The sequence below is a fragment of the Mixophyes fleayi genome, chromosome 5, assembly GCF_038048845.1.
Source record: "Mixophyes fleayi isolate aMixFle1 chromosome 5, aMixFle1.hap1, whole genome shotgun sequence".
Classification (NCBI taxonomy): domain Eukaryota; kingdom Metazoa; phylum Chordata; class Amphibia; order Anura; family Limnodynastidae; genus Mixophyes; species Mixophyes fleayi.
Window position 1 is genome coordinate 252,923,079 of NC_134406.1, and position 16,315 is coordinate 252,939,393.

General features: G+C 40.9%; 1 protein-coding gene across 22 annotated transcripts in view; it reads left to right on the forward strand.

Annotated features, from left to right (window-relative positions):
• RIMS2 (regulating synaptic membrane exocytosis 2) overlaps window positions 1–16,315 on the forward strand; it is a 506,258-nt gene that overhangs the window by 72,770 nt on the left and 417,173 nt on the right. For all 22 annotated transcript variants that reach the window (XM_075213921.1, XM_075213923.1, XM_075213924.1 and 19 more), the window contains one exon: window positions 9,823–10,033. In XM_075213921.1, the coding sequence (XP_075070022.1) occupies window positions 9,823–10,033 (211 nt within the window). The remainder of the gene's footprint in view (window positions 1–9,822; window positions 10,034–16,315) is intronic.

Genomic DNA, 16,315 nt, shown 5'->3' on the forward strand with positions numbered 1-16,315 from the left:
CCCACATTTTAAATTTACCTCCCCCTCCAATGCAACATGGTTTTGCCCAGGTGCAAATGTTACTCCTTCTTTATGCTTTCCTCTCCTTAATGACTCAGGCCCCATAAGTGTAAAATGTATACACATTTCTGGTGCTCATATGCAGTATGGACATGCATATATTAAGTAAAAAACAGACATGCGGTATTTGATCTCTTTGATCCAAGTGCACAGCTATTTACCATTGTTTCCTTTCTACTGCTTGTGCTTTAATATACAATGGGTCAAGCTGAGTGTGTGGCTGGATAGTCAATGTACAATACCTATTGTACTGGAATACATACAAATTAAATGCAGTTGCAGCAGTGTTAAAGATCAAATTGAGCCAATACATGACATTACTATAGTGTATAGCAAAGGTGGTGTATTACTGAGCTGTCTAATATACATGGAATAATTGTGTTTATACTAAATATGTCCATCGCGCTCTAATTCACTCATCGGAAGGTTGCAATCTTAGCAGGCAGGCGTTTCTGTAACTGATCAAGCATTGATTGACAGCTAGGCAGACTTGCTATGCAGAAATGTGCTGTGTGGATCTACACACGAGCGCTGAGCTGGTGATGTCACATTAACGCAAACGTCTGCATTCTTAGCTTTTTGACCTGTATGAGATCACAGCTGGATACTCTCTTAAATTTGTGGAAGGTGCTTCACCTGTGTAGTGTAAAATCATATTAACGCTCCTCCCAGAGTTTCCCAAGGCCGCAACCTGGTGTCACTCTTGACTCCATCCCCCTCTCATCCAGTCTCTCTCACAGTTCTTTCGCCTCCACCTTCAAAATATTGCTTTAATATTCTCTTTTCTTACCCAAGATACAAACAGAGCTCTTAACCATTGTCTCATCATCTCCCGCCTGGGCTACTGTAACCTTGTCCTATCTGGTTTTTCTTACCCACCTATAGAATTCCCAAACATACACCTAATCAGACCTCAGCCTTCAAATCCATATACTAACTCAGAAAGCCCACCTCTGTACTGAAGTCTACTCTATTCCCACCTATACTGCTGACTCACAGCTGTCCCGACTCCACTCTGAGCCACGCTCGCTCCTCTTATCTCCACTCTGTCCTTTTCCCAATAGATTGGTAGCTCTCTCATCAGCACCCCTTGTTTTCACATATGCATTTATTTTCCTTGTATATCCCTGTTTTCCTCACTCTCCATCTCCGCAGAATTCTGTAACGCCTTACAAATCAATGACAATATTAATGCTGAACAATGATCTTTTTTTACCTCCACGATTCATTTGAAGGTTTCAATTTTGCGGTTTAGCGGTCCTTTAAGTGTTAGAATTTTGTTTTGCTTTTTTTTATTCATCCTTAAGTAGTCGATAGCTAGTCTTGTTGTTATTTATATCATGTATCCTGCCTTTACCTTTTAAAATGTAGCACGGTGCTTCCAATACAGACAGCTAAAAATAGCTACTTCCCAAGCTGGCTGTTAAGTACATCGAAATATGATTACACCTAGTCACTCAAATTACTTTAATTGCATGAGCCATCAAAGTGCAACACGCTGCCTTGACATATACACAGATAAAATGTCCGGCACCCAACAAATAGGGCTGTCCACTTGCAAAATGCTATACTTCATGCACGTGAAGGGGAGTTATTTTTTTATTACCCAAAAAAAAGTGGCAACAAATAGCTGTATTGTGTGTTTAAACATGTGTCATTCTTACTTAGCACCGTAACTGAATGCCCAGTGACAGCATTATTTTGAGATTAGGGTAAGTTCAGTCTGCAGGGTGTACAACATTTATGAACACTTTACATTATTCAGACCGTTGTATCCTTTTACTGTTGTGATGCTGCTGTTTTCGTAACCTCGCGGCTTTCCTTTTTAAGAAGAAAAAAAAAAAGAAAAAAAGAGTAGGAGGAGGTTAGTGTCTGTTGTCATTACATGAGTCTGGCTGTTTCGTTCGATAGACCAGAGCCGCCGTTTGCCACATGACTTGGTGAAAATAAGTAAAAACGGCGCTAGAGGTGACGCTGGCGAAGATTACTAGGGTAGGGCACAGTTTCTAGTAGGCGGTGAAGCAAACCTGAGAAAGGGTTGTGAAATGTGGAGCATAGGCAAACCGAGGAGGGGGAGTGGGGTTCCTAGTGCCTAGAAGCCCCCCTCCAAGCCTTGGGCACTGTATAATTGAGGTGGCTGGACCCTGCCCCCGCTTCACACAGCTCTGCTTGAAAAGAGAGAGCTGGGTGCACCTAACAGTAGTGCAGGCAGCATTGCCCATGTATATTATGGGGATAGGAAGAGTTGGAGAGCAGTCAAGCACTGTCTAAAATTATAGCTACGCCCCATGCATGCTGGTCACGCCCACTGGTGTGGAAACCCCCCCTCTACAAATCCTGCGTTTTCCCCTGTGGAGGGACCATTTTATGTTTTTTAAGCCACAAATACCTTTGTTTGGAATAATGTAGATATGATATATTAAAGAAGGCTCCCGCCTTCGGATAACTTATTTCATATGTGTACACCCCTGCAGCAATTATTAATAAATGTTTTGGTTTTTATGTTTTTGGGCTTCTTCTGGACTTTTCAACCATGTACGAATATCATCCGGTAATCAGCGATACAACACATAGCTGGTCTATGTGTAGTGTTGTATTAAGTCCAGCGAGCACAATAGATCTGTGTTATATCCAAGGACAACATAAATGATCAACAGAAGGAAACCAGAAGCATAAAGCAACGTAGTAAAAGTAACAGAATAGCTGGTACCATTTGGTGAGCTAAGCACAGATTTTGATAACCAGCCTCAATCAACTGATGCCAGAGACAGCGGCTGCATTTTAGGTACACAGCAATAAACGTATTTATTCTGCTTTTCAGATTGATAAATTCACAATATATAATACAAAGGAATCAGAAGTGTAATAAATAGCGAGCACAGGGGCAGAGGCAGAGTGGGATGTAGGACAGATTGCGTAGCACATAATTCAGTGGCCACAAGCATATGGACTTTGTGTAATCCCGGCACTCACCTGCTTGTGCTGGAGAGGAGGGAGGGGACGTTCTATCGTAGTTTTATTGATGCCCAATATCAAAATACGTATTTTGCAAACAAAACAAATGGTTATAAAAATGGGCATAAGTGTATGAGACGTAAGCCTGGTGTAAATATATGCCCGGCAGCATATGCCACTGGCGTAGACCGGCTTTTTTTAGTGAACGCACTTTGCTGATGCAATTTCGGGGCGCAATTGCAGCCAACTCTGTATCAGGCTTTTTGTCAGATGCCCTCTCTACCCCGTCTAAATGTTCTCTCTCTCCACCCCATCTAAATGTTCTCTCTCTCCACCCCGTCTAAATGTTCTCTCTCTCCACCCCATCTAAATGTTCTCTCTCTCCACCCCATCTAAATGTTCTCTCTCTCCACCCCGTCTAAATGTTCTCTCTCTCCACCCCGTCTAAATGTTCTCTCTCTCCACCCCATCTAAATGTTCTCTCTCTCCACCCCATCTAAATGTTCTCTCTCTCCACCCCGTCTAAATGTTTTCTCTCTCCACCCCGTCTAAATGTTTTCTCTCTCCACCCCGTCTAAATGTTCTCTCTCTCCACCCCGTCTAAATGTTCTCTCTCTCCACCCCGTCTAAATGTTTTCTCTCTCTACCCCGTCTAAATGTTCTCTCTCTCCACCCCGTCTAAATGTTCTCTCTCTCCACCCCGTCTAAATGTTCTCTCTCTCCACCCCGTCTAAATGTTTTCTCTCTCCACCCCGTCTAAATGTTCTCTCTCTCCACCCCGTCTAAATGTTCTCTCTCTCCACCCCATCTAAATGTTCTCTCTCTCCACCCCCTCTAAATGTTCTCTCTCTCCACCCCGTCTAAATGTTCTCTCTCTCCACCCCGTCTAAATGTTCTCTCTCTCCACCCCGTCTAAATGTTCTCTCTCTCCACCCCGTCTAAATGTTCTCTCTCTCCACCCCGTCTAAATGTTCTCTCTCTCCACCCCGTCTAAATGTTCTCACTCTCCACCCCGTCTAAATGTTCTCTCTCTCCACCCCGTCTAAATGTTCTCTCTCTCCACCGCGTCTAAATGTTCTCTCTCTCCACCGCATCTAAATGTTCTCTCTCTCCACCCCCTCTAAATGTTCTCTCTCTCCACCCCGTCTAAATGTTCTCTCTCTCCACCCCGTCTAAATGTTCTCTCTCTCCATCCCCGTCTAAATGTTCTCTCTCTCCACCCCGTCTAAATGTTCTCTCTCTCCACCCCGTCTAAATGTTCTCTCTCTCCACCCCATCTAAATGTTCTCACTCTCCACCCCGTCTAAATGTTCTCTCTCTCCACCCCGTCTAAATGTTCTCTCTCTCCACCCCGTCTAAATGTTCTCTCTCTCCATCCCCTCTAAATGTTCTCTCTCTCCACCCCCTCTAAATGTTCTCTCTCTCCACCCCCTCTAAATGTGCCCTCTCTCCACCCCCTCTAAATGTGCCCTCTCTCCACCCCCTCTAAATGTGCCCTCTCTCCACCCCCTCTAAATGTGCCCTCTCTCCACCCCCTCTAAATGTGCTCTCTCCACCCCCTCTAAATGTGCTCTCTCCAACCCCTCTAAATGTGCCCTCTCTCCATCCCCTCTAAATGTTCTCTCTCTCCGCCCCGTCTAAATGTTCTCTCTCTCCACCCCCTCTAAATGTGCCCTCTTTCCACCCCCTTTAAATGTTCTCTCTCCACCCCCTCTAAATGTGCCCTCTCTCCACCTCCTCTAAATGTGCTCTCTTCACCCCCTCTAAATGTGCCCTCTCTCCATCCCGTCTAAATGTTCTCTCTCTCCATCCCCTCTAAATGTTCTCTCTCTCCACCCCCTCTAAATGTGCTCTCTCCACCCCCTCTAAATGTGCCCTTTCTCCACCCCCTCTAAATGTGCCCTCTCTCCACCCCCTCTAAATGTGCCCTCTCTCCACCCCCTCTAAATGGGCCGTCTCTCCATCCCCTCTAAATGTGCCCTCTCCACTCCCTCTAAATGTGCCCTCTCCAACCCCTCTAAATGTGTCCTCTCTTCACACCCTCTTAATGCGCCCCCTCTTCACTCCCTCTAAATGTGCCTCTCTCTCCACCCAATCTAAATGTGCCATCTCCACTCCCTCTAAATGTGCCCTCTCCAACCCCTCTAAATGTGTCCTCTCTTCACCCCCCTCTAAATGCGCCCCCTCTTCACTCCCTCTAAATGTGCCCTCTCTCCACCCAATCTAAATGTGCCCTCTCTCCACCCCCTCTAAATGTGCCTTCTCTCCACCCCCACTCTTGGTGAGCAGAGCCGTGTAGTTCTTGTAAAAATGGACCCATTAAAATGTAATTTGTGCCACGAGTCACATTTTTGCAGCTTTGTCAATGACTTTTATTGACTTTAAATGAGTTTTAGTAGTCCCATGCGTTCTGGGTATAATAGCTTGTACCTGCACATGGTCAAACTAAATCCACTGTTGTGCTTATTCCATTCTTAGATCTTTCATCTGAAGAAATCTGTAAGTCATTCACCTGTAAATTGTTATTAAAAAAACAAAGATGTTCTGCAGAAAATAGAACAATACAGTACTGAACGGTACATTGTACAGATTGTAACAAATCTCGTTCCTTTTGATAGCTAGGGAGAAATGTGGAACCTGAGACATTATTTGGTCATTATTACTATTTTTTAAAAATACATTTTTTTTATATTCTTTTTGATTTTATACATGATCAACAATACATTTTTATAAAACAGTTATTATTATCAATAAATAAAATACAGAATAACATTTCACCAGTGATATTATCTGTAGGTCGGATACACCTGACATACACTCTCATACAGAGAACAGAGTCAGTCCCTCTTTATGAGAACTTATAGGTTGACTTTGAAGGGTATTTTCAGGGTTCATACAGGTTACAAAATGGAGCGATTCTGGCATATACCTAAATATCACCAGGGTAAAAATATTGTGGAATGGAGAATACATAACATTTTGTTTTATCAATAAACACCGTGTCCACGTACACGTTACATCTATGTACCAGCCTTTATACTGCATGGAATCAGTGATACGTATTTCATGTCTACACTGTTGCTGTGCAATGTATTATACAGAAGACCCATGAGCTATTAAGATGCTGATTAGCGCATGTAAGGAGAACAAAAATCAAATCATGATTTGGAAATTAAGGAACCCTCCCAATATTTGCCCCCACTCCCGAAATATTGTCTTGCATTTTTTGGACTGGACATTGGATGATAACTCTTCATCATCATCACGGTGGCTCAGTGGTTAGCACCTCTGCCTCACAGTACTGGGGTCATGAGTTTGATTCCCGACCATGGCCTTATCTGTGTGGAGTTTGTATGTCCTCCCCATGTTTGCGTGGGTTTCCTCCAGGTGCTCTGGTTTCCTCCCACACTCCAAAAACATACTAGTAGGTTAATTGGCTGCTATCAAAAATTCACCCTAGTCTGTGTGTGTGCGTGTGTATGTATGTGAGGGAATTTAGACTGTAATCTCCAATGGGGCAGGGACTGATGTGAATGAGTTCTCTGTACAGCGCTGCGGAATTAGTGGTGCTATATAACTGATGATGGTATGATCACTTATCTCGCTTGACATATATCATCCCAGTATCCCTTGAGGCAATTAAAAATAATATGTGCTTCAACTTTAAGCAATTTCCACTCCTAACCGTAATCCTAATGTACATGTCAGGGATTTACTTAAACCTATGTTCAGTTACTGCTGCACTTTACTTTAGGAAACCTAGTGGACATAGTGGGAGTGAGAGTTGATACTGATCATAAACGGAATGTTCGTCCTAGAGACGTATTTACAGAGCGGATAACCGTCCATGATTGTTGTATGTTCTATTTTTGGCTCAACATCCACTCTTTAAATAGTCTGAAAGGGTCAACGATCCCTGTGTTAAACATCTCTAGAGCTCCTTTCTCCACACTGTGAATGGAATATGGGAGGAAATAAAATCCCTGGGCCTGATTCATTAAGGAAAGTAAGGCAAAAAAAAAATTGTCTCCAGGACAAAACCATGTTACAATGCAAGGGGTGCAAATGAGTTTATTATTTGCACATAAGATAAATACTGGCTGTTTTTTTATATAGCACAAAAAATATTTGATAATTTTATTTGTACACTGAAATTTAAAGTTGATCTAGTACATTCTAGTACATTAAATTACATTGTTTGGATAAAATTCTGCACACAAATCTCAGTTTTTGTTGTCTGAACTGCATCTGTTATCTCTGTTGCTTTTCTCCCTCAATAGTGATGACTTTTCAGTTTCTTGTAGTTTTGTCTGTAGCTTACGTAGCCTGAGGCAGGCTATTTTGGTAAATACAGCAAGAACTATCATTATTTGAAAACTACACGGCTCTTGTAAAGTATGTTGACCTACGCCCTTCCATGCTTCTTCCAAATTCTTAAAGTTGGAAAATAAAAAAATTAATCAACATATTATTTATGTTACACTGACAATTATGTGTTATGTGTGTCTAATAGCTATCCAATAGCGATTGTCCACTTCCAGCAATGTGGTTCCAAAGCACAATGTGATTTAATAGCAAAAAGTAGCAGAGTAACAATCCAAATAAAATAAGTACAGCCGTTACTTAGCAGGCGCCCTGGATCCAGTATACAGCATTCAATCCAGAAGTCTGTGGGCAAAGTGACTGCACACTGGTCCAAAAGCTCCTGCTTATATACAGTTAGTGATACAGTAAAACAATACAGATGATGTGGTATGCTTCTATAGGTTCAGGCTTCAGGAAGGTCCAGTGTAATGCAGGTCATTGGCCATTTCAAACGATGCCATCTAGGGATGGGTTCGGCTCTCCAGAGGATGCATACTTAATTTTCCCGCCAAGAACTAGTTCAAACTGGTCTATTAGCATTACACAGACAATATCATTCTAATCATTTATTCCCTATCATCCATAACTAGCATACGCAATGTGCGATCCTTTCGGCGAATGAACCAGACTTTTGCGGATAAATAGGGGATTAGAATGATACCAAACATGACATTTTCCCTGTAACCTGAACCTTAGATCTCACTAACGTGTATATAACATTATAATCTTTCACCATAAACTCTGCTACATTTCAGTACAAATAACTACGTGTTGCAACTACGTTTAATATGAGCTATTTACAGTTGTATGTGTTCGTGTGAAAGCGTGTATGAGGGTTTGCCACGTGTTGCGGTTAATTAGGCTCCTCCATGCCGTAGCGTACTAGTCGCATAATTTTGGACAAAGACAATCGGATTGTAGGAGATATTGACTTGAAATGACTTTATCCAATTATCTGACTTCGACACGTGACATTGTCCCGTGAAGCTGCACAACTATTTAATTGCTAAATTTTACAAACCTAGTCCTTCCCTTTAAGGGGCCACTGGGGACTGCTCCATGCAGCCATTTTTCCTGGGACTCCTCCATTTTTGTAATAGAGCACCTATAAATATTTACATTTACCACTATAAAATGGTGCGGAGGGGGGTGTGAACTGGAGGACCAATTAGAAGCCACATTTTCAGTGAGTCTTTTTATGTGTACAGAAGTGGAAGCTGCTCAATCAATTTATAGGCTTTTTATGTGTCCTCACAAAAAAACAGATGCATTGAGCTGCTCCTGTGGACCCGAGGAGGGGATGGTGAATGAAAATAAGCGATTACGTGATATTACAGCTTTAAAGGGCTATAGATTGGCACTTGCTAAAATATCTCCGGAGTGAAGAAATCCCATCTGCTTTGCTAGTTGTCTTTTGTTTTATTACATGAAATAAAGAAAATGCAAACCCGACATACCTGTCAATTATACATCAAACACCTTGTAGGAAGCCACATATTAATTGTGACCTTTCTCCCGGGGAGAAAAGTGATACATTATTTAGTGGGTGGTCTTTGGACTCTGAATCAGCCAGGGAAAGAAAGAGGAGGTTTAAAGTCACAGATGGATAATAAAGTATGTGGCAGTATTGTGAAATTACTGAGACTTAATGAGCTAAGGCACAAACGTGAAGCGGACAGAAATGCACCTAATGGACTTGTTTCAGTCCTTTACAATATACACCAATAAATGTTAGTTCATTTAATTTGCTGCATGCATGAAACCAAGAGCATGTTTAAACCACTGTTTTCTGTTTGCGTATGGGCTTGCAATAACTTTTTTTGTTTGTTTATTTATTTTCTAAATTATCTTATCTTTTTTGTGCAACAAGTTATAATTACTGTATTGTCATAATGGGTGGCACAGTGGTTAGCACTGTAACCTCACAGCACTGGGGCCATGGGTTAGTATGATCTCCCAGTGTTTGTGGGGGTTTGCTCCCATGGTCCCTGTAGGTTAATTGTCTTCTGACAAAATGGACCCTAATGTGTGTGTTTCTGTGGTCGGGAAATTTAGATTGCAAGCTCAAATGGGCCAGGGACTGATGTGAGTGAATCAATATTTTCTGGAATATGATTTTAAATAATTAGGTGCTCCACATCTTATAGCCTGTAGGTGGCGCTGTTGTTATCTCTGAAGAGGTTAATTGGCCAATGAAAAGCTTGTTTGCAATAGCACGTGATGCCTACAGGCTATTAATAGGGTACCGCACTCTAGCAGGTAAAATAGAATAATGCATGAAGTAGGAGAGATGTAAGAGCTATAAGACTCTCTAAAGTACTGCATTCAGTACACAAATGACAATGCTGATCTAACAGCAATTTTCGTTTTTGATTTACATGTCATTGTAACCTATGTGAAAAGCTCTCTGTAGTAAGTACGTCTCTGCTTTCTCCTCTGCAGGAAATTGCACCAGCAGTTTGAATCGTACAAGGAGCAAGTGAAGAAGATGGGCGAAGAGGCGCAGCAGCAGCAGGAGCAGAAGGGAGACGCGCCCACTTGCGGGATCTGCCACAAAACAAAATTCGCAGATGGTTGCGGCCATAACTGTTCATATTGCCAAACTAAATTCTGCGCACGTTGCGGAGGGAGAGTGTCATTGCGCTCAAGCAAGGTATGCCAGACAGAAGTGTACAACTTTGGAGGGGAGGGGGGGGTAGATTTATAGAGCCTGACATTAAATATAAATGCATTCATTATGCTAATCTCATAACAGAGAACCATATAACGGCTAAACGGACGGACAGAACAACCACCCCATTTACACATTTACACTGTGTATGGCCCCCTTGCCAGAAAATGTCTTACAATAGATTCTATTGTGTATAATTATAAGTTTTACGCGGACGGTGAACATGCGTTTACAACATACCTCCAGCCTTCCTCAGGACTGTGTTTGCATTTTTCCACCATTAGGAGATCCTGCACTTCTGTACCTTGACATGACACCCACTTTAAGTAGTAGGAAAAAGGCCGCAAGGCTGACCAGGCCATGGGGCTCTCCATTATATCTCCTATAAATAGAGCTCTTGAACAGGCTCCAGTTCCGCTAGCCTGTCCTTCTCGGGTCCTAGAAATGGTTCTTCACACAAGGGGCTCTTGGAGTCACTTCATCCCAAATTACCCTGGGTGAGAGTTTGAAAAGTTGAGAAAAAAACATAAATACCTTGTTTAGTATCATCATTGCTGCCTTCGGCAGGACTGTTAGCCAAGGGGACGTTTAATGAATGCACATCGCAGGGCAGTGTTTTACTAGAGGACTGCCATGACTCAGGCCACAAATTGCCTCCTGAGGTTTCAGTCTTGGAAAAGGGACCATTACGAGCAATGGCAGAGTCGAGTTTCTCAGGGTCTGGGGGGGTCCCAGACAGGGGTGTAACACAAAAACACTAAGCCCCATAGAAGAATTTTGGAGAGGACTGGTGACACGTGTCACTCCCCTCCACAGACGCATGAGAGGAACACACTCAGAAGAGAAGAGCCGGAGTCGGCTTAGCAATTGGACTAACATCAAAGTCATCCCAGTAGCCAAAGTCTAGACACTTATGTTGGACCGAAATTGTACATAATATGGATACACAGATGCTGGCCACTCATTGCAATACAATCTCATTGGCTGACATGCATTACTTTGTGGCCATCATTATCTAATGTTGTTTGTGCCTGGGGACAGCCAGTGTCCTGATGAAGCCACAAGCCCACAATACCAACATAAAAAGTAGTGTTAAAAGATATGCATAGCCTAGCCAGCGTAAATAGCTGGAGACTTGAGGAGGCATCAATTAATTGGATGTGATCGAAGGAGAAGGCAGCGTTTAATTGGTTAGCCGTGGCTGTGTCTGGTCACATGATGCCACCAGTGGTCTGTCCCCCGCCACGTTTTATTTTCTCATTTCCTTTGAGACAAGTTTTATTTATACATCAACATATACATTTATAAATAAAACAAATGTTATGAGCAATTCAGAGTTCATGTGATTCAACAGTTTACAAGAGAAATGTATGACTAAAAGCACCTGGTATGGTCACTACATAGAAGATATTATTTAGCAGATTTGAAGTATGCCACCCAAATACAAACTTTATGCTAAGAAACAAGTATTTTCTTTTGTACACATTTTATCTTCAATGATTCATTATCACCAAAGAGGACATTGAGTAACCAGGTTTCATACCAGGGACTACTTGCAATGCATGTATACATTTGGAACTTTAAGGTTTGATAAAACTCTCCCACAGCGGCAGGAAAGCTTTTGTGTGTAAATCTATATGTCCATTCTAAAGACATATAATATAACTTAATTTTATAACAAAGGAATGGTTACAGGTTGTTCTTGGACCCACATTTGCATTATGTATTTTCTGTTGACTGCTGATATAATCACTAATAGTTTTCTGCTCCCTTTAGTAAGTTGAAAGGATATAGAAATCATCCCCAGTAACACTCAGTGATGGTGATTACTGCCCCAGTCTTAAAATGTGTCTCCAAAATTATTTAATATGAGGATTTTCCCATAAGCTGTGTAAGGGATGCATTAATTATGTGACATTTTGGTGACGTACCTGATTGTTACAATCGGATTAAGAATTATCTTTGAGGAGATAGATATGCTCTGTGATTTACATTATAGAACATCTCTATATATGTGCTTGCAGTGAGTGCTGTTAGAGAGTGAGACAAGGTTTAGAAATCTTATCCAAGGAAAAACCTCTAGCCAATAGCATAGCTCCGATCTCATCCTCTGACTATCTAAGGGACTAGGTAACGAATTACACTGAATCGATATGGTTTTCCTACCCACCGAATTAATTAATACCAAATCCAGCCCATTGGACCTATTTAATGATGATGGGCCTGATTCATTAAGGAACTTAATCAAGATATTTTTTACTGAAGTCTCCTGGACAAAACCATGTTACAATGCAAGGGGTAAAAAGGAGTTTTCTATTTTGCACATAAGTTAAATACTGTCTGTTTTTTTTCTTGTAGCACACAAATATCAACTTTAAATCAAGTAGTTGTGTGCTCAATGATAAAAACAAACAGTATTTAACTTATGTGCAAAGTAGAAAACTGATTTTCACCCCTTGCATTTTAACATGGTTTTGTCCAGGAGACTTGAGTAAGAAATTTCTTGCCTAAGTTAATTAATGAATCAGGCCTGATAATTGCTAGATTGTTGTTATAACATAATGTTGGGCCTGATGCAATGCTAATATTTCAGAGGAGTTTAAATGTCTCAACAGCGTGTAGAATCTTCATCTGTAAGAGACGGAATACCAGTAATACCCTGCCACATATTAAACGGGTGAAAATGTGAATAATAGCATATTCTATTTATTACATGTATTGTCGAAACCTTCCAAGAAGAAATGAATAAAGGCACCTGAAAAACTTTCAGGAAATAACTACTTTATTAATATGCAAAAAATATACTAGACTCACGTAGAAAAATTATTTTTGCATAATGTAAGTATTGGCAAAATTTTGTCTAGTATATAGCCAATCTCTTATAAAACTAAGTACTATTGCATAGTTATATGGTTTAGGATTTGGGAAATAAATCCTCCTTGAGGTATACCTTGATGTAATTTAATCAAGCTTATTCTAGGGTTCTTACTCAAATAAATGTCCAAAGTTCCTTCTTCATCGGTTTTTTCATCTCAGGAAGTTGAGTAGGATAGGCAGGATCTGTAAAGCGTATAAAAGTTTAGGAAATGTAATCATTTTAATAAGATTTGCCTATAACAGGTAGGATAATTGCAGATTAGTCTAGACTAACCATCTACTCCACCACTGCCTCAATTAGATTTCCTGTATTAAATAAATAGATAAATTGAATAAATCTTTTTAGCAAATAAGCACCTCGGAATATGAGAGATTTATTTTCCCACAACAATTTTAGGTGTTTGCTCCAAATTGGTTTGGCAGTAGGTCATAGCTGTTGATTTTACTTCGTAAACAGTAAATCCTGGAACCTCCAGAAATTTTAATTTTAACCGATGGTTATAAAGCTTGTTTTGGTTTAGAGGTAGATAATCTAATATATATAAGTCTAGCGGCGTGTGTTTGTGTGTGTGGAAAAAACTATTTTCTCAGAAAGTGCTCATCCAATTGACCTGAAATTTGGTATACTGACATTATTTGACAAAAAATTATAATAGTGAAGTCAGTTTACTTCCATCATCCCCCCTTCCCCCCGTGGGAGGGGTAGTAAAGGCTAAATTTACCAGTTGAGGACTCAAACTCTTGACCGTTTGGGTATTTATTTACCAGATCCTGTGTTTGGTCATGGACAATTGTATGTCGCATTTTCACGAGTACGGAGAAGCAGTGATGTGAAAGTGCAGGTTATGAATACTGCCCTTCAAGGAAGACTGATTGAGCACAGCGATAAGGTGTTTAGCAGAAACGTTGTGTATCGAGAGGTTTTAGAACAGTAAGACGATGGAGATCAAGGATGTGGCGATGAAGATGAAGGATGAGGTGATGGAGAAGAATGATGAGGTGGTGACATGTGGACAAAACCACGTTAAAAAAGGGTGCTTACGTCGGGAAGTAACGCTCTTCCCCTGAGGAGGCCTGGCCTAGCCCCAAATGCATGACAAGAACCTTTTTAACACTTTAAGTAGCTTGATTTGACTAGAATGCATGAGTATCATGCACGGGTTAACTTGTAAGATATCATAAGCAAACGCCGTGATTTTAATTTCAGTATTTCCTATAGTTATATCTCTAACATTTTTCTAGGATTGTAGAATTCCAAGCAAAGGATCAAGGGCTAAGTTAAATAAGACTGTTGAAAGAGGCCACAATTGCTGTGAACATCTGGTCATAATAATCACTGATCCACATACTCTGTTGTTACAAGGTAACAGGATTTGTATATTTTTGGAATTGTGAACGGTGTGCTCATACGCCCAAATTAAAAAAATTCTTTGGAAGTGGGTCCAAGAGACCTTATCCAAGGCCGTCTAAATATCTAACATTAATAACATATCCTTGCATTCCTGGCCCCTGTTATAAGAATATCTGTTATGGGTGAGGCATAACAAATTGTGGTAGAATTTCCTGAAAATTCTGGTTTAACTGTGCAATCAGTCTGTAGGAAGAGATACACTCTGGATTGTTGTTAGGTTTCAAAACAAAGGTACAACTAACTTTTTTTTTTAAATACAGTAGTGGGAAAAGGTAAAATGTTGAATTTCCGAATTTTATAGTACTCACTGCTCAGACCATTAAGACCATGTATTATTATGCAGAGTTGCAGTTACCAACAGTTTCATTCATATCTGCATTAAGAATATCCCCTTTTGTGTGGGGGTTAGCTTGAGTAACGTTGCTTCATCTATTAATAATTGATGTAAAGTGGAATTATCTAGGACCCTCACCCTTTTAAAATGTCTCCTAGGCTAATCACTGTCAAAAGTAGTGTTTGGCTATTAATGCAGGTTGGAAGTAGATAAGTCCTTTAAAGAGAAAAGACAGTGTTTGACATTAATTTCCTATAAAGGGATGTGTTTTACTGAGCTTAATAAAAAACCTGACATAATGGAAGGGTTTATAAGTAACTAAATATGTCCATCATATCTATAACTGTTCTACAGCACTTTGTCAGCAGAGAGTGACTGACAACTTGATAGACTTGCTCTGCTCAATTACACGGTGTGTATTAGTGAATCGATACATAGGGATAAGGCCAGTATTGTTACTTCAGCTCAAATGACTATATCCTCAGCTTTTTCCCTTGGGGTGGGGGAATACTTTACTTTTAACAGAGATGCAGTGTAATGTCAGGTTAGCACTGCACAATGTATTTTACCTTCATGATAGCATGCATCCTATATAGTCCCTAGGAGCTAGCGACTTTACTGAGGTATATTGTGCCTCATGCCTCAGATGTTCCTAGTTGCTAGTGAATTCATAAGATGAACAATGAGTCGGTCCCTAAAATAGCTGCCTCCACTGTTTGTAGGTGTCAGGTACTATTTAAGTATGAAATTGATTAAACATCATAAACATCACTTATGTATCAAAATCTGAAAATAAATGTTTTCTACAATTAGACAGTTGCTTAGGGCTCCAATGGTTTGGTTGTGCCTAAAACATGCTGGAAGTGTGGCGCTTAGTTATAATGTCACAGTGCCGTGATCTTGGCCTGAGGAGCCGAGGATGCTGCCGCCACCTCATGCCCGCTATGGTAAAAAGCAACGTAAGTGGGGGTTCCACTTCCGAGGGTGAAGGGCGCCCCAGAACTTCTGCTGGTCCTGTTTTATAACTGGACATGTCTGAAACACATATAGGATTACTCAACCTGGGAGAAGAAGGGATGCTAAACAAAAATGTTTCTATGAACTCCATATTCGCTGCCAATATGAAGCCACGGGACATTGACTTATTATCTTTGGGCCATATTGTAGATCCGGCTGCTACTTGTCATTCAGATCCAGCTCATTACCACCACACCTGCATAATCACTAATTCAGTATATATGAGGAGTGTTCCTATGTCCTGTAAGTGAACCTATCATCATCATCATCATCACCATTTATTTATATAGCGCCACTGATTCCGTAGCGCTGTACAGAGAACTCATTCACATCAGTCTTTGCCCCCATTGGGGCTTACAGTCTAAATTCCGTAACATACACACACAGACAGACAGACAGAGACTAGGGTGAATTTTTGATAGGAGCCAATTAACCTACTAGTATATTTTTGGAGTGTGGGAGGAAACCGGAGCACCCGGAGGAAACCCACACAAACACGGGGAGAACATACAAACTCCACACAGATAAGGCCATGGTCGGGAATTGAACTCATGACTCCAGCGCTGTGACCACTTAGCCACTGTGCTGCCCAAGCTATATTCAGTTGAAGTTTATAGACAGGATG